The following is a 23,650-nucleotide window of genomic DNA, read 5'->3' as shown; positions in this document are numbered from 1 at the left end:
CAGGACTTGGCTGGGCACACTGAAACTCCGGCCAGCTTCTCCCTGCATCCCACATCCTCATGAGACACCAAAATAAACCCACCAGACCAGGAAGGTCTCATGAGACACCAAAATAAACCCACCAGACCAGGAAGGATCCCCTCGATGCTGCTGGGGAAACCTCGCTAAAGGAAAATTGAGAGATTCAGGTGACCCAAAGACTCATTTGGTCTAAAAAGGTCTGCGTCAAGAGTAGGACAAGACCACAGATTGTTCCCTGGAGGTTGATGGAAACCAGGAAATTCCTGAACCTTCATCCTCACCCATGGGAGAGGTCCAGGCATGGAGCTGTTGTGCTGGTGATGCCTTGGAAGGCTGAGCTGGAACAGAGACTGGACCAAGCTGGAGAATAAAACAGGTATTTATTGAAAGGCCTCCAGGACCCACCTTGAGCAGGACAGGGCCTGGCCAGGGCTGCACACAAGGTGGACCCAAAATGGTCACAAAATGGCTGGCTGGGCACGAGATTTTACATTTTAATAAGTTTTGGTCCATTTGCACATTGGGGTTTAATTGTCCAATTGCAGCTCCAGGCTGTGAGGTCCCATCCTTCTTGTTCCTCCCTCCAGCCACCCTTGTTTGTGCTTTTGGGCCTGAAAGTTGTCCTTGGTGTGCAGCAGGAGCAGGATTTGTTTTGTGTCCCTGCTGTGTGCAGAGAGCTACCAGCACTGACTGTGAGCTCAGAACTGCACCCCAATAGCACAGAACCTGAAATAGATGGAAGATAAAACTTAAGGCATCACTGGGAAGGCTCCAGAGAAGCTTTGTGTCTGCAAAGGCTCCTCCGGTAGAGGAGTGCTGGCAGGGGCTGGGCAGGTCCTCGGCACTGGTGGAAAGGGGAGGCTGTGTTGAAATTCAGTGCAGAACACCCAAGTGCTGCTTCTTAAAATCTCTATTTAGCAGCATCCACATGCAGGGAAATGATATGAAAACCACAGAGAGCCATTCTTCAAGGGGAATATCTATGGGCTATGGGGACGCAGGGACCCTCCTGCAGAAATTCGCTGTACACCCTGAAACACGGGCAGTTCAGAGCATGGAGAAATATAAAAACACAGAATTCCAGACAGGTTTGGGTCAGAAGGGACCTTAAAGATCATCTCACTCCAGCCCCTTGCCATGGTCAGAGACACTGCGAAGGTGACAGCACCCACTGGTACACACCCACAACGGGAAGAAACCCTCCAGAGCCTGGCAGTGGAGAAGCAGGAGTCAGCCCCTGTGTCTGGGCCAGGAATTCACTCCATGTCTTTGTGGCCGATGGATGGTGGCCATGACACTGCTCCTCTGGAGGTCTGCTGCGTTCACCCTCATGGGGAAAGTGGGTTTCTCTCTGAGCACTGGAGTAACTTAACACAAATCCTTCCCAAGTGAGGACTACCTCTCAGTAGCAGCTGTCTCCTGCCAGAGCCCCAGGGGACACAGGACACAGGAGGGGCCTGGCCACCATGTCAGCACAGGTGGCAGATGGGACTTGCTGCTGTCCTGGCTCACAGCAGGGCATTGCTGAGTAAAAAATCACAAAGAATCACAGAGCCAATAAGGCTGGAAAAGCCCTCTAAGACCCACGCCAACCAGTAAGTCAAGCATTGATGTGTTCTCCAATAAACCACGTCCCCAGGAGCCGCATCCACGTGGTTTTTGGGCACTCCCAGGGGTGGTGACTCCATCACTGCCCTGGGTGACCTGTGCCAGTGCCTGAAAACCCTTCCTTAGATCCAACCTAAACCTCCCCTGGCCCAGGCTGAGGCCGTTCCCTCTCCTCCTGTCCCTGTTCCCTCGGAGCAGAGCCCAACACCCCCGGCTGTCCCCTCCTGTCAGGGACTTGTGCAGAGCCAGAAATTCCCCCTGAGCCTCCTTTTCTCCAGGCTGAGTTCCCTCAACTCTCTCTCCTGGCGCTCCAGACCTTTCCCGAGCTCTTTTCCCATCTCTGGACACACTCCAGCAGACGAAGCTTTTGCTGGGAGAGGCGACAGCATCCCAGAAAAGCATTTTCCACATGCAGCAGAAACAGGAGGAGTGTGAGAAATACTCCAGCCTGCAAAGAGGATCCAGGGATGAGCTGGCTCTGGGGACAGGTGGCTCAGTCCATGTGTCACGGAGCATGCCAAGGACTGCTGGAGGCTCTCTGAGACCATGTGAGAAACGCTCTGACTCTTCTCGTTCACTCTCACAGGCCTGTCGCTAGAGGACACAGGAAGAGTGATACACAGTCAAGTCCAGGGCAGAAAGAAGGGAAGTTTATTTACTTGACATTGCTTATATAGATTCTGGACAATGACCAGAGATTGGAGAATGAGGTTCACACCTCTCCACCCCACTGGCCAAACTAGAAGTCCATCAATTGTCCCTCCTCTAAGAGGAATGAGAAAACAACCACTTTGTTTATATTGCAATCCGTGAGAAAACTCTGCTACAAAAACGTAAACAACTCAGAAGGCTAAAACTCAGGGCAACACAGGCCTGGGTCACTCCATCGCCTCCCCGGTGTTTCCTGGTGTTCGTGCCCCAGCACAAACCCTAGAGCCTGAGGGAACGACCAGCAGCCCTGGGAGCAGTGGGGTGGTTCCTCGTGGAATCCACCCTGGAGAGGCCAAACGCCCGGGAGGAACGCCGTGGCACAGCGAGAGCTGTCCCTCTGCCTCCCCTGCTCCAGGACACGCTGCTCAGCCCCCTGCAAAGTCCCCACGGGGCCCCAGCAGCCACGGAGGGCCCAGGAGCTGTGTGAGGACCAGCCCGTCTCATTTGATTACCAGCAGATGGAGGACGCGTGCGAGAGAGAGATAATTAATTAATTGCAACTTTCCCAGCCTCCAGACTTTGGTTTCTATTGATCTCAGTTTTATCTGGAGTAATAGAGACAATTAGGAGGGAACACAGCGGCAGAAGTTAATTACCAATGGAATGGAAACTGTGCCTTTCAATTTATTAAAGTTTTATCAGAAAGCGGCTCTGCTGCGGAGGCACGGGCAGAGGCAGCCTGTCTGCCCGCGTCCTCCGCGTCCTGCGGAGCGCTCCCCGCTGCTGACAATCAATAATAAATTACAAACTCATCCCGCCCAGGCTCTCGGGGAGCCGAGCCCCGAGGAGAGCAGCGGGGCTGTGGGACGGGCTGTGCTGGCTCCTGCGGGGATGCAGGGGACAAAGCCCGGCTCTTCCTGTCCCCAAGCTCCCCTGGAACCTGAACATTTCAGGCTTTCCGTGCTAAAAGGCACAGAAGCAACCACCACGTCTGACTTGAGGCCATGGAAGATGTTTCAAGAAATCAAGCGATGGCACTGGAGTTGTGGGTGCGTGGTTTGAATGGTACTGTGTGATCTCACAGGGTGAAAAACTGAGAATTTGGGGGTTTTAGTGTATAGTAATATATATGGGGCAAGATGGAGGATTTAGGGCGTTGGCTAAGTCCTTCTTCACCTTCTGCTTCTTGGTTTCGGGTGTTTTTTCCTAATTGGGTGAAAAAGGTCCTCATTGTGGACCTTGTGTGGTCAGTTATTGGGCCAAAAGTATAAATAATACAGGTGTCACCTCGTTATTGGGTGATTAGCGCTTAAATAACCTTGGAAAGAGTCAGAGTCGGATCCATTTTCTGCCTGAAGGCACAGCCCTGCGTGCTGGGAGGATGCTGCGGGCACGGGAGGGTTCCATTGGAAAGGGATCTCAAATCTCATCTCGTTCCAACCCACCTTGGCACAGGTGATGCCTTGGAAGGCTGAGCTGGAACAGAGACTGGACTGAGCTGGAGAATAAAGCAGGTATTTATTGAAAGGCCTCCAGGATCCACCTTGGGCAAGACCAGGCCTGGCCAGGGCTGCACACAAGGTGGACCCAAAATGGTCACAAAATAGCTGGCTGGGCACGAGATCTTACAGTTTTATAAGTTTTGGTCCATTTGCACATTGGGGTTTAATTGTCCAATTGCAGTTCCAGGCTGCGAGGTCCCATCCTTCTTGTTCCTCCCTCCAGCCACCGTGGTTTGTGCTTTCGGGCCTGAAAGTTGTCCTTGGTGTGCAGCAGGAAAAGGATTTGTTTTGTGTCCCTGCTGTGTGCAGAGAGCTACCAGCACTGACTGTGAGCTCAGAACTGCACCCTGGGCAGCACAGAACCTGAAATACATGGAAGATAAAACTTAAGGCATCACAGAGACATCTTGCACCAGAACAGGCTGCTCAGAGCCCTTAATAATAATAATAATAATAACAATAATAATAATAATAATAATTAATAATCCCTCTCTAAGCAGGGCTGCCCAGGGTGGGGCTGTTGGGGTGTCTGTGCAGGGCTGGGAGTTGGACTGGATGATCCCTGTGAATTCCTCCCAGCTCAGGGTATTCTGTGATTCTTTTAAATGAGTCTCCACTGCTGGAGCAGGAGCAGTGATTAGATTGCTGGCCTGCTCTTGTCTCTCTTTCCAGCCATTCCAGAGACTGTGTTTGCCTTGCACTTGGAGGCTGCCCACCTAAGCACAGCTGGCTCAGTCCAACCCAGCCTGACCCACACAGCCCTGTCCACACTGGAGATTTCAGCAGAAAACTTTCTCTGGTCCTTTGTGAGCACATGGTCGCTCACATCCTGGAGCGGACCCCGTCAGTAACCTCCCTTCCGATGAAAAATGTCTGTTTGATTGCATTTATTTAATTCGGTTCGTTTTCTTCAAGATTCTTTTTCGAAGCGTCGTGTCAGAAGATTTTGGCACGGCGCCGCTGACTGCTCCACTGGGGTCACAGGTTCAGGATTTATGGTCCCAGCCCTAATGTGAGGTGACACTGCGCTGGGCTGCAAAGGGAAAGGGCACTCTGGGTTCCTCCTGTCTGACGGCTGAGCGTGCATGATCTTAGAAATCAGGCAGTTGTGGGTCTGACCAGTGCCTGAGTAGGATACAGGTTTTAAATCCCTCGTACGGGAGGCACAAGCCAATTAGTCATGCTTAAATACTTGGGAGATTGCTGGAGCCCTGAGCCTCAGTGAGCCGTGAGGCTCAGCCCTGCCCTGCCAGTGAACCGATTTGCAGGGAAGGAGGGAAGGAGGCATGTTTTCAAGGTGAAATGGATGTTCTTGGAGGATGTGGGGTTTTGAAAGAGTTAGGTGCTTGGCAGATTGACTCCCCAGCCTTGATTAGCCCTCCTCTGGCATTCCCAGGTGGAACAAAAACAATCTGCGGTCCCAGAGATTTGCGAAATGTGACTTTCTGTGGCAGCTCAACCAGTTTGGATGCTCATCCCAGAACCCCAGACTGGTTTGGGTTGGGAAAGACCTGTAAAGCTCACCCCATTCCACCCCTGCCGTGGGCAGGGACACCTTCCCCTGTCCCAGGCTGCTCCCAGCCCCGTCCAGCCTGGCCTTGGGCATTGGCAGAGAGGTGCAAAGTGATGCTGCAATGCAGCCTGTAGGAAAGAGAGCCAAAGGGGAGGCAGGGCAGAGACAAGGACACCCAAGCCAAACCCGTGCCAGGCTTTGGCCCATGTTCCCGTCATCCCCGCTCCTGCCCAGGGTGGGGCCTGGGCTCCTGTCCCTTACCTCCACTTCTGCCAGCCCTTTCCAGGGCAATCTGCTCAGCAGCCTTGTCCCTCCCAGCCCAGCCAGGCTCTCATTTCCATCGCTCAGCACATCCTCCTGCTCACCCGCAAGTCCCAAATTCAATCTGATTTCAGTCTGATTACTTTCCCCTCCACTTGAGAGAATTAATTAATATCCATCCCTGCTCCAGGTTTGGTGGTTTTTTTTTTTCCCAATCGATAAAAGGAGGAAGGAAAAGGTGGTGTACCTGTCATTAATCATCATTAAATTAGTGACTCTAGAATTAGCTCGCCGTGAAAGCTTGTGCAGCAGCAGAGCTGTGCTGTACCCCAGTTCAGCGACCTGGAGCTCTGCTCAGCTCAGGCAGGAGGAGACAGGAGAGAGGAGAGACCTGGATGTGTGTGCCACAGGAGGGAAGGGGTGCAGATCCTCTCTGGTGGCCGAGGAGGGGATCCACCACAGCCAAGCACCTCTGTGTGGTCAGGTGCTTGCAGCTCCAAGTGCCTTGAACCAGCACTCAGGCCAGGCCAGAGCTCCCCAGTCACTGATCCGTGTCACCCACATCTCCCTGGAGGTGACATCCTGACCCTAAGCGCTGGCTCCAGGCTCAAACAGCCACACTGATGGTTTCCCTGCACCCAGCACAGCACGTGGGCTCCAGCTGCACAGGGAGGATGAAGGGTCAGGCAGGGGATTCCCTGCATCCCTGCATCCATCCAGCCACGGGGATCGAGTGACGCTGTCCCCTGGCCCAGCACCCGTCCTGTCCACTGCTCTGAGCTGGAGCAGGGGTCACAGAATCCCAGACTGGTTTGGGTTGGAAGGGATCTTAGAGCTCATCCCATTCCATCCCAGCCATGGCAGAGACATCTTCCACTGTCCCAGGGTGCTCCAAACCCTCTCCAGCCTGGCCTGGGACACTGTCAGGGACCCAGGGGCAGCCACAGCTTCTCTGGGCACCCTGTGCAAGCTTCCACAGGGGAGAATTCCTTCCCAATCTCCCATCCAGCCCTGCCCTCTGGCAGTGGAAGCCATTCCCTGTGTCCTGTCCCTCCAGCCCTTGTCCCCAGTCCCTCTGCAGCTCTCCTGGAGCCCCTTTAGGCCCTGCCAGGGGCTCTGAGCTCTCCCTGGAGTCTTCTCCTCTGCAGGTGAACCCCCCCAGCTCTCCCAGCCTGGCTCCAGAGCAGAGGGGCTCCAGCCCCCTGAACACCTTTGTGACCTTCCTCTGGGCCTTCCTCTGTCTCCAGCAAGTCCATATCCTCCCTTTTCTGGGGGCACCTGAACTGTTACGGTGGCAGCACAAGGAGCAGTAGTGGGATCAGAAGGAAGAGTTCACATCACCTGTGAGAGTGGGTGAGTAACACACAGCAGTTTGTAGGAGCAAATGGCTCTGAAGATAAGAATATCTGCATTTACACGGTATGTTCTCTTCCCCTGGGCACGTTTCAGGTCCTTGAGCCTCTTCCTGACCATGTTTTGACACCATTTTAAGAAGGAGCCCCTGCTTTGCTGTGGTTGTGCTGTGGGTGAGGTGATGGCGGCCGTGGGGCAGCGGGTCTCAGATGACACCTCTGGGGAGCTGGTGTCAAAGTGACACCTCAGGCAACACCTGGCATCTGCCCGGCTCTGGAGGCTCTGTCTTTGTGACAAAGTCACTCATGCCTGACCTTCACCAGCCCCGCAGCACCCGCCACAGAGCCAGAAACATCCTCTGCTGGGCACTGAGAAAGGCACATCACGTCCTTGCACGGGCTCAGTCGCACACAAGGACAGGGAGGTCATTCCCTTCCGTGGCACCTCTTACTCACACCAGCACCAACAGCATCTCGGTGACGTGTTCAGTCCCGCAGTCCCCTTCCAGGGGCCCTGCTGTGCAGGACACAGCCCCTCTGGCAGGTGTGACCTTGCCTTTGGCCCTGCTAAAGCGCCTGTTTGTGAAGATGAGCCCGCGTCTGGCTCTCTGCTGTAAATAATGGATCCCAGCACTGAGCACGCAGCACCAGCCCCCTCCAACAGCCCCCGCCGTCACCGCTGCTGTGCCTCAAAGCACTTCATTAGTACCTCAGCAAAAAAAAAAAAAAAACAAAACAAAGCAAATATTCCAATCAACCTGTGCTGTTGGGTTTGTCGTCCTCACAGCCTGGCTCTGCTGGGTCAGGAGCATCTCCTTGTGCCCAGTGCTGCTGCAGCCACAGGTCTGAGCGTTTCTGACCAACTTCCCTCCTCTCTGAGATCCCTCCCGTGTTCCCAGAGCCCTGTGTCTATGGGGCTGCAGGTTTAAACCCCAGGAATGCAGGGTGTTTCCCACTCCCTCCTCCTCCCTTCCTCCTTAGCTGCATCACTCTGAGCTTGGCTGGGATGTGCTGCCTCTTCCCTGTGACAGCTCTGGGGTCACTTAACCCACCCTGCTCCTGCTGGGCACCACCACTGGGGAAAATCTTCCAGATTTTCCAGAAGTCTTCTCCCTTCTCATGTGCAGTGCTGGGGCTGCTGCTGACAATGAGGGACCGGGCTGGATCACCCCCAGAGCTGCTGGGGTGATACTCCAAGCACAAAAGGGAAAAGCTTGGAGCACTTGGAGCACATGGGAGGTGCCCTGGGAGGAGGCTGGCCTGGAGAGGGCGGGCATGGACTATCCAAAATCCTGCCCCTCACCTGCCCCTTCCCTATGTGCTGTCCCTCCATCCCTTGTCCCCAGTCCCTCTGCAGCTCTCCTGGAGCCCCTTTAGGCCCTGGAAGGAGCTCTGAGCTCTCCCTTCGCTTCTCCAGACGGAACAGCCTGGTGGTTCAGTGGTGGTTCCATGGTGGATCCACGGTGATCCCATGCTCCTCTCATGGGACCATCCCGTGAAGGACCATTTCGGACTGCAGCCTTGCCGCAGGGCTCTGTGGGGTGCACACAGCAGGGGCACCTGGGAGCACAGGGAGGTGCAAACACCTCACGAAGAGCAGTGAAAAGGAAGGTGTCTGGTTGAGGCAGGTACCCCAGAATGCTCCCCTGCAGCCCGAGGTCTGGCCAGCTTTGCCTTGGGTGGATGTGGCACTCGTCACTCCCATCTGCTCCCACCCTGCAGGGCTGGATGAGAAAACAGCAGGAGCGTAAATTTAGATTAAATATCGAGAAGAAATCCTTCCCTGTGAGGGAGGGCAGGCCCTGGCACAGGGTGCCCAGAGCAGCTGTGGCTGCCCCTGGATCCCTGGCAGTGCCCAAGGCCAGGCTGGATGGGGCTTGGAGCACCCTGGGATGGTGGAAGGTGTCCCTGCCATGCGATGAGCTTTAAGTTTACCTCCAGCCCCAACCAGTGTGGGATTCTGTGACTGTCTGACAGCTCTGCTGAGGGCACAGGCACAGCAGAAATGCCACCTCAGAGGTGCCAGAGACACAAGATCCTCGGCAGTGCAGCCCCGGGGGGGTTTGAAGACGGCCTCTAGCGAACAGATTTGATTAGAAATTAATCAGCATCTGAAGCTGAGTGTGATATTTAATAAAGAGTGAGGAGCTGCAGCAGAGCTGGGGGCCGGGCTGTCAGAGCCACAGCCCTGAGGCACAGCACGAGAGGATCCCCATCCCCACCCAGCCAAGGACGGGGCTGGCAGGAGGTCACAGCTGCTGCTCAGGACGTGTCTGGACCCCAGAGCCACCAGGGAAATGACATCCACAGTCGAGTGTCCCTAAGTGTCCCAGAAATTTAGAAACGTGTCACCCTGGGGGTGCTGGTAAACCACCAGGTCTGAATTAAAAACCGTGATTGGTTTTGGATTGTCTCTCCCAGGTTTTGATGTCTAAACTGGCAGTAGCCTTTTGACAATGTGTTTGAGGTTCTTCCTCCACCAGATGGGAAAAAAATTGACACACATCTGCCTCTTTTAGACAGAAACCGAGTATCATGCTTAATGTCATCACTCAGGGAAGTGGAGCTTGAAAAAATGCATTGATTTATTGAAGATTTATTTAATTTAATGAGTTTTATTTTACTTTATTTTATTTTATTTTATTTTTATTATTTTATTTTATTTAATCTCCCATTGGTGTTATCTTTCTTACTGACTTTGGGATGGCCAGAATCCCAGACTGGTTTGGGTTGGGAGCCTTAAAGCTCATCCAGTGCCAGCCCTGCCAGAGCAGGGACACCTTCCACTGTCCCAGGCTGCTCCAAGCCCCATCCAGCCTGGCCTGGGACACTTCCAGGGATCCAGGGGCAGCCACAGCTTCTTTGGGCATCCTGTGCCAGGGCCTGCCCACCCTCCATGGAAGAATTCCTTCCCAATATACAGAGGACCAGGACTCACTGTCCAGATGCTCTGTGGTTCCTCCCTCTGGTGACATGCACAGGCCACAGGATCACAGCCATCTTCTGCCACCAGTGCAAACTTCCCTCAGGATCCTGGAGTGTGGAGCTGTTCCAGGACTTTGGGCCGCTCACTGGGGTGTTTGGAAAAACAGCGTTCAGAGTGACCTTCCCCACAGTGCAACAAACCAGACACACCGGCAGAAAATTGCATCAATTACAGGCAAGGCAGTAATTAATTAGAAGCTGGGATTCTTCCCATCCCTCATTGCAGCTCTGAAATTAAAAGCCTGGGTGAAGAATAACTCCAGGCCAAGGAGTCAGTGCTGGGGCTGCCACACAATTGCCCCCCACACCAAGGGTCTGGAGTGGCTTCTGAGGAGTGGACTGATTTGCTTCTGAGCTGGCAGCAAGGACACGGGTTTGACCTCTGCACACAGGAGAGGATTGGACGGGAGTGAGCCCTGGGTGGCTCATGCAAGGGGAAGTGTCTGTCCAAGCTGGGAAGGGGCTGCGTCCTTGTGGGAAGCAGCAGGGGTGGCTGAGGATGGGGAGCTCACAGCAGAAGCAGAGGCTGGGATGTGTCCATGGAGGGCAGAGAGCTGCTGAGGTGATGGAAGCGTGGGTGCTGAATGTGAGAGATCAGGCAGCAGCAGCATAGTGTCTGTGTGAAACAAAGTCACGTAACTTTCTCACACTGGCCTGAGAACCATGGCCTGAGAAATTGTGAGGAGGAATCCAAACAGTCCTTGGAGAAGAAAAACAACTTTTGCAGCTGTTGTTTGTCTCCTTGTTTACTTGCAAGTCCAGGGGTGTTGATGCCAACTGTCCAGTGATGGTGATTGTGTTGGTTTGTTACCCAATGAACTTTTACTCTTGTACCTGTCTATAGAGGAGGACTTTGAGGAGTAGAGATCGCTCTCTCACTTCCCTCTAAGCTGGAGAGTCGGTGTCGTCACTGTCGCCGTCCCTGGTACAACAGCGACAATGGAAGTGCCTGAGAGGATGTTGGAAGTGTGTGGACCACCCCAGGATTGAAGATACAGGTACTGCTGCCCTCTGCTTGGGGACAGAGCCAGAGAGCCACCCAAGCTGGATCTGCTGAAGGTTCATCAGACCAGGCTCAACAAATCCTGGAGTGGCTTGTGTTGGAAGCAAGACCACCTCACTCCAAACCCCTGCCACGGGCAGAGACTTGTTGCTTTGCGTTATTTGTTTTCATATTGTATTTTATGTTACTTATTTTTATATTGGGCTTTATGTTGTAATGGTTTGTTCTGTACGCCCCTGATCTCCTGAGGAAATGTTAAGTTCCAAGGTTTGTCCCTACCCCTCTTCCCTGTCACTCCTCCCAGTCCCCTCCTGCGGGCCCTGTCTGTCTGTCATTCGGCTGTTCCTCCCAGCTTCTGGAGAGTTCTGGTAAGGACATCGAGTGATAGGGCAGGAGCTGAGGAGGTTCCTCCCTTTATGTTCCCATTGGTTTCTTTAAATGTCCCTCCAACCCTGCTCCATTCCCACCTTATCCTTCACTGTTGTTGGTTTGTCCCCTCCCTTAGCCCCTCCCCTGGATATAATCCCGGAACAAGAGGCTGGGCCAGGACTTGGCTGCAGCTGCAGAACTGGGGCAGGTGTGTGACCAGGACAGGATAAAGACCTTGGACTTTGCCTTTTGACCAAGTCTGACTCCTTTCCTCCACCATTGACGCGGTCTCTCCCATGATAAGGGGAAAAGCCCCTTGCTGGACCCAGGGGAGTTTTCCTGTCTGGTGGCAGCCTCGAGCTAGCTTGGGCAAAACGGAGTCGGCAGCTCCGACTGGGACAAGCGACAGAGACACCTCCACTCGAGGTGTGCGGCTTTCAGGGCACAGGAACGGGGAGGCACCGTGGCCTCCAGCCTGGTGCAGGCTGAACGCCTCCCTGCCTCGGAAACATCCACCCAGCTGTGCTGGGCTGCGGGCGGGACATTTCTAAGTCTGAAGGGATTTTAGCCTGCTAGCAGTGCTGACTGTTTCCCAAGGGAAAAGTTCTCGGGAAAGCCTCTTCTCAAAACAATCTTGGCAAACAACTCTCCTTTCCCAAACCCATCTTTCTCCAGGTGGTGTTCTGCTGTTTCTCTGGTTTCACCAATGGGATCAGAGAGGTGTCGTTCCTGTTCACCGATCATGTCAAGTCTTTATTGGAACACCTTATAAAAGGTGATAAGAACTAGACAATAAAGCCTTCTATATTCTTTGCCTTCTGAATTACTTGTAGTCTTTCGTCTTTCTTTCGTGTCCTACAGCGACACTGGGCCCTGCTGGGATGCTCCTTAGGCTGGAATATCCCAGCAGAGGTTGGCTGGCGGAGCCTGAGGCACAGAGGCAATCAGAGCCTCGGGGGCAGCAATCAGCCGCCCTCCAAATTGGGCAGACGAGACAAGTGAGCCCGGGAGCTCACATCGATCCGGCAGCCAAGGTCAGGTAGAGGGGAGCTGAGTTCCCAGAAGAGCCCCTGTGCAAAGTGAGTTTGAGCAGAAATGAGGTGAAATCGGCTGCAGCCAGCACAGGCCTCCAGCTGCCATGACCCAGTTAACAGTCACCTGCAGGAAACTTTCGCTGCGTTTTCAAGGCCTGATGTCAAGGAAAGCAGCATGGAAATTGGTCTGGGAAGGGGTCATGGTGCTCCAGGAGCTTTCAGGATCTGTCTGGGCACAGGGAGGATCGGTGCTGGTCATCCCAGCCCAGCAGGGAAGAACAACATTGCTGCAAACCAGAGCCTGATGGTTCCCAATCCATTGGGATGAGCACATCCCTGCCTGGTGGAGAGATTCCTGATGGTCTCACCATGGCCTGATGGCCCCAAAGAGTCCAAACCCCACAGAATCAGAACGGAGGCACCAAAATTCACAGTCCAGAGAGGGGCACCCCTCCAGTATGGCCATCACACGTGTTTGAAGGGAACCCCACCGTGTCCAGGGGGTTTCTCAGAGCCTCTTCACCTGAACCCACAGCGTAAAGCCAAGCGGGAGAGGAAGGACAGGAATTGGGATTTTTTTTGTTGTTTTTGGTTTTGTTTTGGTTTTTTTTTTGTTTGTTGGTTTGGTTTTTGTTGTTGTTGCCTTGTAAAAATGGCACTTCAAGCTGTTTTTAAACCTGTAGGGGTGTACAGGAGATACCACGGACTCTCCTTAAGGGGTGAACAGGCTCAGGACTCACTGCTGGAGTAAGGAAAGGGCTGGGGTGGGGACAGGTGGGCACCAGGCTGAATGTGAACAAAGCCCAGATGAACTAAACTGCTGCCTCAGAGGGATTGTGGCCAATTCAAGGGAAATTGTTCATCCTTATGATCAGCAGCAGGGCGGCCACCTCGCTGTCAGCCAGGGGAGGGGAGGGTGAGGTGGGAGCTGATCTCTGCTGCAGCTGCTTGGGAATAATTGCAAGGAAGCAGAGCCAAACACATCTCAGTGATGCCAAAGGACGTAACTTGGGATGGTGGGCACACAGGGGACCTTCAGAGATTTGGGATGGACATTAGGGAATGTTTCTTCGCCTGAGTGTGGTCCAGCTCTAAGACAGGCCACTGGGGCGAGGGAGATCCCTGCCCTTGGGGGGTTTCCAGACTCAGACAAGCAAAGTCACATCCTCCCTGACCTAATGCTGGAATAGTCATGAGCAGGGAGCTGGACTGGGGATCCCTGAGCTCCTTTGTGCAGCTCTGCTGGGATCCGCAGCACTGTGCCTGCTGGACATCACTCCTCCCTGATGGGGCTTCCTTCCAGGGATGCCCTGGCATGGCAGGAAGGGCACAGGCTCTTCTCCTCCGACGTTCTGAAGGTCCAGGTTGGCTCCCTGATCCCACCCCAGCTGTGCCCACTGCCTGCAGGAAGGCCTGAGGTCCTCTGATCCCTTCCTAACCTGCTGTGACCTTCCTTACTGACCTTGGGATGGACACAACCTCATCCTGGATGCCTCCATTGACTTTTGACGGAGGTGGAAAGACACCAAACACGATCCATGGTGGCAATCAAATCAGCATCCTACACAGGAGTCCTGAGGCTCCCTGCAGCCCGTGGTCCTGTAAACACTTTCCCCATGCTGGGCTCTTGAGCAGCCCTTGGTGCCCAGCCAGGCCCTGCCATTCCCAAAAGCCTTTTGCTTCCTCTGTTTGCCCTTCTCCCCCAGGGAAGGAGCCAGCCCTGCCAGGACAGCCCGGCTCTGCAGGGCAGGGACTCCTGCTGCTCACCCTGGGGCTCCTGGCGTGTTGTCAGCACACCTCGGGGCACCCTGCTCTGATACCACCTTATTTATGGCACATCCTTCCTGCCTGCTCCCTGCTATTATTGCCTGAAATGCTGCAATTTAGATTCCGGCTGTGTTTGATTGCAAAATCCCCCAATCTGCAAATTTCAGTGACAAGCACTGGAGCAGCTCATTTACATGCCAAAGTGATCAATCTGGAGCTGCTTGTTACACCAGAGAATAAATAAATAACGGATACATTAAAGAATGGGGAACAATCAGGCAAATTAACCAATAGATGTCAAATAATGACAAGCCCTGACATCCTTAACGGGAAACAAGAGAGAGAGGGGTGGGACAAGCCCAGCATTGCCCAGGGCTGCTCAGCACTCGTCCATCCCTTCTCATCCCATGAGCCAACAGAGATGTGCATCAACACCAGGAGACACCCAGCAAGGGCTGGAGCCTGAAATCCTGGCTCTTAAACCCCACCCCTGTGTTCCTTCCTCACACCTGCTCCGTGCCGGCATCCATCACAGGAATCACTCATCCCCTGGGACAGCAATTAAAACATTTCAGACGCGTGGCACTGTGCCACCCAGTGTTACACGGCGTGGCAAGTGGCTTCGCAGCCCAAGTTTCACCTGGCATCTCACAAAATCCTTTTGGGGCACCATCTTTCCCCACAAGGCCCTGACAGGAGGATGGGTCCAGGTGGGGGTCGCTTTCTGCTCCCAGGTAACAAGTGACAAGAGGAAATGTCCTCAAGTTGTGCCGGGGGAGGATTAGGTTGGATATTAGGGAAAATTCCTTGGCTGAAGGGCTGTCAGGTGCTGGCACAGCTGCCCAGGGCAATGGTGGTGTCACCATCCCTGGAGGGATTTCAGAGACGTGGCCGTGCCTCTTGCGGGCACGGCTCAGTGACGGACCCGGCCGCGGCGCGTTCGCGTTTGGACTCCGAGCTCTTAGAGGGCTTTTCCAAACGTCACGCTTCCACGACTCTCTGATTCTATCTGGGACAGCCCAGCTCAGCAGCTGCCGCATCCATCTGGGCGCTTATTCAGGCACCATTAAGCCGCCAGTGGCTGCAGAGAGGGGGATGCTGTGAGCTGTCCTCTCCTCGCGGCGGGCGCCGGCCGGGCCGCTGCTGACTGGCAGCAGAGGGGTGTGTGTGCTCCTGCCAGCGCTGCTGATCTCCATCGCTGCCTCCCCTTCAGTGCCAGCTGCCTGATTTACCCTCCTCCGGCAGCTCCTGCCCGTCAGCCTCGGCACCGCAGGGATCCCCAGCAGGGAAGGCAGCTCTCCCCGTTGCGTGCTGTCAGCAGCTCCTGTGTGCCTGCAGGCGCTGGGGACGTGGGGAGGTTGTGCAGGGGTCACTCGCCTTCCACCAGGGGCTGCAGGGCTGGGAGGGCACTGAGCTGGCTCCCCTGGCATCCCTGGAGGGCAGCCAGAGGTGAAGGAGCTGCTGCATGGCCTGTGCTGATAGCAGGAGGGGTGCTGGAGGTAAAAATCATCTGAAGCAGGGTTCCTGCGTGTGCAGCAGAGCCAAGAGTTCATAACATGATCCCCGAATCATGTGGATGCTCACCTGAGTGTTTGGGTTCCCCAAATACCATGGCACCATCCTCTTTGGGGGTGTTTTTGTGACGCCTGGGGTCTACAGAGCATCTACGTCCTCTGGCTATTCCAGGTGGTCCCTGCATTGGGCCTGACTGCATTCCTTATCCTCTTGGGGTCCCCTACATCATCTCAGCCCCTGCTCCATGCTGGACCTGCCCCACAGGGAGAGACAGCAGGGCAGTGTGTGCCCCTGCACCTGCCACCACGGCCTGGCCCTCACCCAGCAAACCCCTCTTGTCCCCCGGGCAGGGAGGGCCCGGCTGCCCCAGCCTGGGGAGAGGGATTGGGGGCTGCTGGGGGAGGTGGGGTACCCCGGATCACACATGTGGCCCGAGGTCTGCCGGGCAGAGGTGGGGTACCCCGGATCACACATGTGGCCCGAGGTCTGCCGGGCAGAGGTGGGGTACCCCGGATCACACATGTGGCCCGAGGTCTGCCGGGCAGAGGTGCCCGAGTGGGCACTGTGGGGCTGGACATCCCGAGGGGACACTGGGGACACTGGGAACACTGGGGCACTGGGGTCACTGGGGACACTGGGGACACTGGGGGCACTGGGGGCACTGGGGGCACTGGGGGCACCGGGGACACGGGACCCTGGGGGCACTGGGGGCACTGGAGACACTGGGGGCACCGGGGACTGGAGACACTGGGGGCACTGGGGACACTGGGGGCACTGGAGGCACTGGGGGCACTGGGGGCACTGGGGGCACTGGGGACACTGGGGACACTGGGGGCACTGGGGGCACTGGGGACACTGGGGACACTGGGGGCCATCCTGTCCCTGCTGTGGGCAGGGGTGGGCCGTGCTGCAGGCAGGGACAGCAGGGACAGGACAGCAGTGACACGGACACCAGTGGCTATGACAGCAGTGGCTGAGGCAGCAGTGACACGGACAGCAGGGACAGGGACAGCAGTGACACGGACAGCAGGGGCTATGACAGCAGTGGCTGAGGCAGCAGTGACACGGACAGCAGGGACAGGGACAGCAGTGACACGGACAGCAGGGGCTATGACAGCAGTGGCTGAGGCAGCAGTGGCTGAAGCAGCAGTGACAGGGACAGCAGTGACACGGGCAGCAGTGGCACGGACAGCAGGGGCTATGACAGCAGGGGCTATGACAGCAGCGGCACAGACAGCAGTGGCTGAGGCAGCAGTGGCTGAGGCAGCAGTGGCAGGGACAGCAGTGACACGGGCAGCAGCGGCATGGACAGCAGGGACAGGGACAGCAGTGGCTGAGGCAGCAGTGGCTGAGGCAGCAGTGGCTGAGGCAGCAGTGGCAGGGACAGCAGTGGCTGAGGCAGCAGTGACACGGACAGCAGTGACAGGGACAGCAGTGACACGGACAGCAGTGACACGGACAGCAGGGACAGGGACAGCAGTGGCACGGACAGCAGTGGCACGGACAGCAGTGGCTGAGGCAGCAGTGGCTGAGGCAGCAGTGGCTGGGGCAGCAGTGGCTGAGGCAGCAGTGGCACGGACAGCAGTGGCTGGGGCAGCAGTGGCTGAGGCAGCAGTGGCTGAGGCAGCAGTGGCTGAGGCAGCAGTGGCTGAGGCAGCAGTGGCTGAGGCAGCAGCGGCACGGACAGCAGTGGCTGAGGCAGCAGTGCCATCTCGCGGCTCGTCTCCTCGCTGCCGGCCCGGCCGCGTCCCCTGCTCCCGGCTCTGGGACGGGGACCGCCGGAGGGTGCCGGGCTGGGGACATCTCTGCGCCCGCAGCTGCTGTGCGCAGGAGCCGCCGTGCGATGCTGGCCCTGGATTCCTGCGGGCGGCACCTCCGGACCGCGGCTGGCGCTGTAAAAGGCTTCCCATGGCCATTTACATCGCCATTGGTCCCCGTTCGGGGACAAATCCTTCCCTCTGAGCGAGGGGAGGCCCTGGCACAGGCTGCCCCACCCCTGGAAATGTCCGAGGCCAGGCTGGACACGGAAGGTGTCCCTGCCCGTGTCAGGGGGTGGAACAAGACGAGATTTAAGGTCCTTTCCAACCCAAACCTGTCTGGGATGTCTCAGCCGCAGATCCAGAGGAGGAGGAGGAGATGCTCAGAGGATGGGAGAGGAAGGCCTGGCTTGACCACAGCAACTCTGAGAGTCAATTGAGCGGAGCTAAACACCTCTCAGAAATCTCAAGGACCTGGGGAAGGGAACACCCAGACCAACACCAGCTTCCAGGAGATGCTGGAAACCCTCAGGCAGCCCCTGTAATTCAACATTTAAATGGGGTTAAGGGGACAGCAGGAGACAAAGGACACAGAGCGTGAGGACACAGCCATCAATCAATGCTGGAGGAAATGATGGAGTGGTCTGACTTGGGCTGTGTATTAAGAAAGGACAATAGGACAGAAATACAATTACTGTCCAGAAACACCGTTTGGAGGAGTGTAGCTCCTTTCAAACTCACCTGTCATCTTGTCTGGACACGCTTACATGTCAGGTTGATAGGGGAACTCTGCTGATAAAATAAAATCACGTGTTTTCTGGGCATTTGATTTATTACAGGATGACATTTTGATTAAAAACGTGTAATATATTGTATTAAGCGAGCATCTAGTCATTGAATTAAAGACCAACTCAGTGACAGATCTCTGTTGGCAAAGGTCTCTGGGCTGGGTTTTGGTCATTGCCTGTTTCAGCTGGTTTGGAAATGATGCAACACCTCCCTTGGGAAAGCAGGAAACAAAAGGCGAGGGGGATTGGGAGTTTGTCATGACCCCTGTGACTTTGGAGTCACACCAACCCCCTCAGAGGGGTCTGCTCACCTCCCTCTTTCCTTGGATATCCTCCCCTGAGCCCCAGCTCCAGGACTGCTGAAAGGACACTCGGGGGGTGGGATGGATGAGAAGGCCCCTCCTGACTGCCCACTGTGCCCCCCGTGGGGTGGCCTGGGTGGTCCCCAAGGGTGTCCACCTGCTGGGGTCACTGTGGCACCTCCCGTCCCTGATGTGATGGGGTTTGGGGACTGCTGGCGTTCTGGGGCCCTTTTTTAGCAGAGCTGTGGGTGCAGCCCTGGAGTCGCTCCCTGCACTCAGTGATTGGAGGTGCTGGTGTTTCTCTTGGCAGGGCCCAAGGCCACACACAGCTCCTGGGGTTGCCCAGACCCGGCTGCTGCAAGGCACAGCTCCCCAAAGGGGACTGAGAGATCATCAGTGCCAGACACCCTCATCTTTTCCCACTCTACTCCAGACACCAGATCCCCAAAGCACTGAACAGAGGGCAGCAGGAAGGAGATCATTGGACCACGGACTATCCTGAGTGGGAAGAAACCCCCAGGGATCATCTGGCCACTCCTGGCCCTGCACAGACACCCCAACAACCCCAGCCTGTGCCTCAGAGCATTGCTCAAACACTCCTGGAGCTCCGGCAGCCTCGGGGCCGTGCCCATTCCCTGGGGAGCCTGGGCAATGCCAGCACCCTCTGGGGGAAGAACCTTTCCCTGACATCCAACCAAAGCGCTCAAGGCCCAGCTGACCCCCAGGGCACTGATCCCTTTGTTAGATCCTGCTCCATCCGAGGGCAGTGCCAGGGCAGGGGTCTGGAGGGGTCAGCACCCAGCAGCACCACGACAAAGCTGGGTGCCTGTGGCAGACACTGCCCATCACCCGGAGCAGAAACCTCCAAGGGTGATCCCTGAGCATCCCTTGGGTGCCTGTGACAGACACTGCCCATCACCCGGAGCAGAAACCTCCAAGGGTGATCCCTGAGCATCCCTTGGGTGCCTGTGACAGACACTGCCCATCACCCGGAGCAGAAACCTCCAAGGGTGATCCCTGAGCATCCCTTGGGTGCCTGTGACAGACACTGCCCATCACCCGGAGCAGAAACCTCCAAGGGTGATCCCTGAGCATCCCTTGGGTGCCTGTGACACCTGGTGCTCCCATCACCTGTCCCCTCCTGCCATCTTGGCAGCCTGTGGGCATCCTCCAGCCGTGTGCCCAGTCAGCACCAGCCCCTGCTGCTGGGCCAGGCTGGGCACCCAGTGGTGCTGCGCTCTTCCTGTTCAAGCTATTTCCAGTAAAGCCAGAGTGGAGCGTGGAAAGGGGAACAAGTTCCTTTCTCTTAGAAAGTGAAACTTAACACATCCCTTCCGCAACGAGGGGAACCACAGTGCACTCAAGTTCATCCTTCCCACCCCTCTCCTCTTCCTCCCTGCTCCCAGAGAAGAGCTTTCAGCAAAGCTGCTGCTCACGCTGCTCTGTCTTCAGCCCCCGCACCAAGGTAAGTCACCACAAACAGCTGGGGACACTCTCCTCTTCTGCCACCACTTTCCAGCCCTTGCTCCCTGTCCTCCTTCATTCCTCACTTTCCCCTCCACAAGAGTTCAAAGTAGAAAAACAGGGAGAAGATGATGTGGGGGGAAGAGGAATCTGCAGGGCTCTGTCCTGGCTCTCTGTGGTTGTGGACATCTCTGGGCTCTGCAGACCTGGCCCAGGCTGAGAACCTCAGGTTTTGGGATATGTCCGTGTCCTCTCTCCCAGCTCTGCATGTTGGAGGTTTGCATCCCATTTTCCGATTTTCCCTTTCCTGTTTATCACTGTCCTGTGTCTGCATCATCCTTTCCTCCCTTGTGCTCTGTATCCCACGGGACCACCGCCCCACACAGCAGTGCTTCTCCCCCCAAAAACTGGAATTAACATCCTCTACAGGCACCTGAGGTGCCCCTACGCATGCCCAGGACATGGAGGAAAGGGTTTGTGCCATGCCCCACGTGCTGGGCTCTTCAATCCCAGAGCTCTGCCACGGGCATGCTAGAGATTATCAGTGACATCAGCGATTCCAGAACACACAGCCTCAAAACCCTTCCAGGAATTTATTTCCACTACCGCATATGGTGTCTGGTTATCCCTCCTGGACACTTCAGTAGATCTGTGGATGCATCTGATGAGGGCACCTGTGTGTCTGTGACTGTGACCGAGGTTCACCTGTGTGTCTGTGACTGACCGAGGCTCACCTGTGTGTCTGTGACTGACCGAGGTTCACCTGTGTGTCTGTGACCAAGGTTCACTTGTGTCTGTGACCGAGGTTCACTTGTGTCTGTGACCGAGGCTCACCTGTGTGCCTCTGACCGAGGCTCACCGGTGTGACTGTGACCAAGGTTCACTTGTGTCTGTGACCAAGGCTCACCTGCGTGTCTGTGTCTGTGACCAAGGCTCACCTGTGTGTCTGTGACCGAGGCTCACCTGTGTGTCTCTGACCGAGGCTCACTGGTGTGACTGTGACCAAGGTTCACTTGTGTCTGTGACCAAGGCTCACCTGCGTGTCTGTGTCTGTGACCGAGGTTCACCTGTGTGTCTGTGACTGACCGAGGCTCACCTGTGTGTCTGTGACTGTGACCAAGGCTCACCTGCGTGTCTGTGTCTGTGACCGAGGTTCACCTGTGTGTCTGTGACTGACCGAGGCTCACCTGTGTGTCTGTGTCTGTGATCGAGGCTCACCTGTGTGTCTGTGACCGAGGCTCACCTGTGTGTCTGTGACTGACCGAGGTTCACCTGTGTGTCTGTAACTGACCGAGGCTCACCTGTGTGTCTGTGACCAAGGTTCACTTGTGTCTGTGACCGAGGCTCACCTGTGTGTCTGTGACCGAGGCTCACCTGTGTGCCTCTGACCGAGGCTCACCTGTGTGTCTCTGACCGAGGCTCACCTGTGTGTCTGTGACTGACCGAGGCTCACCTGTGTGTCTGTGACCAAGGTTCACTTGTGTCTGTGACCGAGGCTCACCTGTGTGTCTGTGACTGACCGAGGCTCACCTGTGTGTCTGTGACTGACCGAGGCTCACCTGTGTGTCTGTGACCAAGGCTCACCTGTGTGTCTGTGACCGAGGCTCACCTGTGTGTCTGTGTCTGTGACCGAGGCTCACCTGTGTGTCTGTGACCAAGGCTCACCTGTGTGTCTCTGACCGAGGCTCACCTGTGTGTCTGTGACTGACCGAGGCTCACCTGTGTGTCTCTGACCAAGGCTCACCTGTGTGTCTCTGACCAAGGCTCACCTGTGTGTCTGCCTCCATCCCCAGCTGTGGGAGGCAGGATGCAGCCTGGATTCCTGCTGGCGGCCAGCACCCTGGCAGCGGTGCTGGGCATGGCCCTGCTGGAGGACGGCGTGTGCAAGGCACCGGATGGCAAGAACGGCTCCCCTGGAGCCCCCGGCCGTGACGGGAGGCCAGGGCAGAAGGGTGAAATGGGAGAGCCAGGTAAGAAGAAGCCAGGGATGCTGAGCGCAGGGTGCCTGGGATTTTCTTGGTAGGAGCATCCCTGGCTGCGGGAGCAGCTCAGGAGATGGCAGATGTGCATCAACTCCTTCTCCTCCCCACTTCTCCACAGGGAGATCAGGGCTGAGCGTGAACACCAGGGGACCCAGAGGGGACACAGGCGAACCAGGGACTCCTGGCTTCCCAGGCATGCGAGGCCCACCCGGCGCCCCCGGCCCTATGGGGATGGCAGGAGTGCCGGGGCCGCCGGGGCAGAAAGGGAAAGCCAGCGACGTTTTGGAGCACCCGCGTCCCGCCTTCTCCGCCTCCAGGCTGTCCCCGCCGCTCACGGGCACCACGGTGGTGTTCGACAGGGTCATCACCAACCAGGAGAACTCCTACAGCCCCCAGACCGGGAAGTTCACCTGCGGCATTCCCGGGCTCTACTACTTCACCTTCCAGGTGGTGTCCAACGGGGACCTGTGTCTGAGCATCGCCAAGAACGGGGTGCGCGTGGTCAGCTTCTGCGACAACAACAGCCAAGGCATCCTGCAGGTGAACTCGGGCAGCAGCGTGCTCAGCCTGGCCGTGGGCGACCAGGTGTCCCTGGTCACCAACCCTGGCGGGAGCAACTCCATTTACAGCGGCTCCGACGTCGACAGCGTCTTCAGCGGGTTCCTGGTGTCCCCAGTGACGGCCTGAGGGACTCCCACGGCGTCGGGGGGTGTCTGCCTGCCTGGCTGCACCCCTCAAGGTGTGGGGTGTGCTTTAGTGCTGTGGCTCGTGGGGATGGTTCCAAACTGAGCGTCCAGAAGCGTTCTGTACTTCCAGCGACGTCGCGGCTGTGGGTCAGCGCTGCCGCGCTCGGCTCCACGCCGAGCCTGCCCGTGCCGTGCTGGAGGATGTGGGCTCTCATGCCTTTCTCCCCTTGGGCACTCAAGCTCCACTCCCAGTCGTCACCAGCTGTGGTTCTTTGCTCCTGAGCGGGAAATCACTGCCTGCCACTGCTTCCGCTCCGCTAACCGCTGCAAAAGCCTTCCTGGCACTGGGACACAGCCTGTCACAACCTCCCCGTCAGTATAAATAAATGCTTCAGTATAAATAAATGCCCGTCAGTATAAATACCACTGCTCCTTGGGTTTTCTTTTCTACTCATGCATCTTCCCCAAACCATCAATACCCCAGACCCTCTCCCAAGCTGCTCAGGAAAAGAAGTGATTCCAGCTTGTCCCTGGTGCTGTAAAGGCAGAGGGACGGGAGGGAATTGAGTGTCCAGTCAGAGCTGACACTTCCAGGGAGGAATAAGAAACATCTGGGACAGGGCTGTGTGTGTTCTTCTCTGCTGAGCCCAAGGTAGCTGTCCTGCAGGGGAAAACACGGGCAGTAGATCCTGCACTTCTCCCACACAGTCCCAAGCTGCCACCCAAACCCTCCTGGGAAGGCAAAAGGCAGCTGTGGTCCCCCGGCAGGGAGGGATGGGGGCATTGGGGCACTGATGGGGTGTGGGGTGATGGTGGTGGAGCTGTGAGGGTCTTGGGGTGGAAATGACAGCGAGGCACAGCAGGCTGGGCTGGTCAGGAAGCATCAGATGTCAAACCTGGGGCTGCTCCTCAGGGGAGCTGCTCCACAAACACTGGGCACTCAAATATCCCCGTTCCTGGAGCGGTGAGGAGGAGGCTGGGTCACATGTGAGGAGCAACAGCTCAGTGAGGGATCCTGGAGCCTCGCCGAGTCCAGCACCCATCAAAACTTGGTGGGGCATGGGGAAAGGTGTGGATCAGAAACTCTCAA

At 56.3% G+C, this 23,650-nt stretch overlaps 1 protein-coding gene across 2 annotated transcripts; it reads left to right on the top strand.

The window, feature by feature from the left end:
* The first annotated feature begins 19,836 nt into the window (after positions 1–19,836).
* Positions 19,837–22,951, top strand: C1QA (complement C1q A chain). Of its 2 annotated transcripts, none has more exons than XM_040084633.2 (3): positions 19,837–19,893; positions 21,686–21,862; positions 21,993–22,951. In XM_040084633.2, exons 2-3 carry the CDS (start codon positions 21,700–21,702, stop codon positions 22,559–22,561), a joined length of 732 nt encoding a protein of 243 aa, XP_039940567.1. In that variant the 5' UTR covers positions 19,837–19,893; positions 21,686–21,699; the 3' UTR covers positions 22,562–22,951. The 2 variants fall into 2 exon arrangements, with proteins under 2 accessions (XP_039940567.1, XP_039940568.1); XM_040084634.2 differs by having other exon boundaries at positions 19,844–19,893; positions 21,631–21,862.
* The last annotated feature ends 699 nt before the right edge of the window (positions 22,952–23,650 follow it).

This window comes from Hirundo rustica, chromosome 22, assembly GCF_015227805.2.
Source record: "Hirundo rustica isolate bHirRus1 chromosome 22, bHirRus1.pri.v3, whole genome shotgun sequence".
Lineage (NCBI taxonomy): Eukaryota > Metazoa > Chordata > Aves > Passeriformes > Hirundinidae > Hirundo > Hirundo rustica.
The sequence above is the reverse complement of the archived record's forward strand: the minus strand, read 5'-3'. Positions and strand labels throughout refer to the sequence as shown.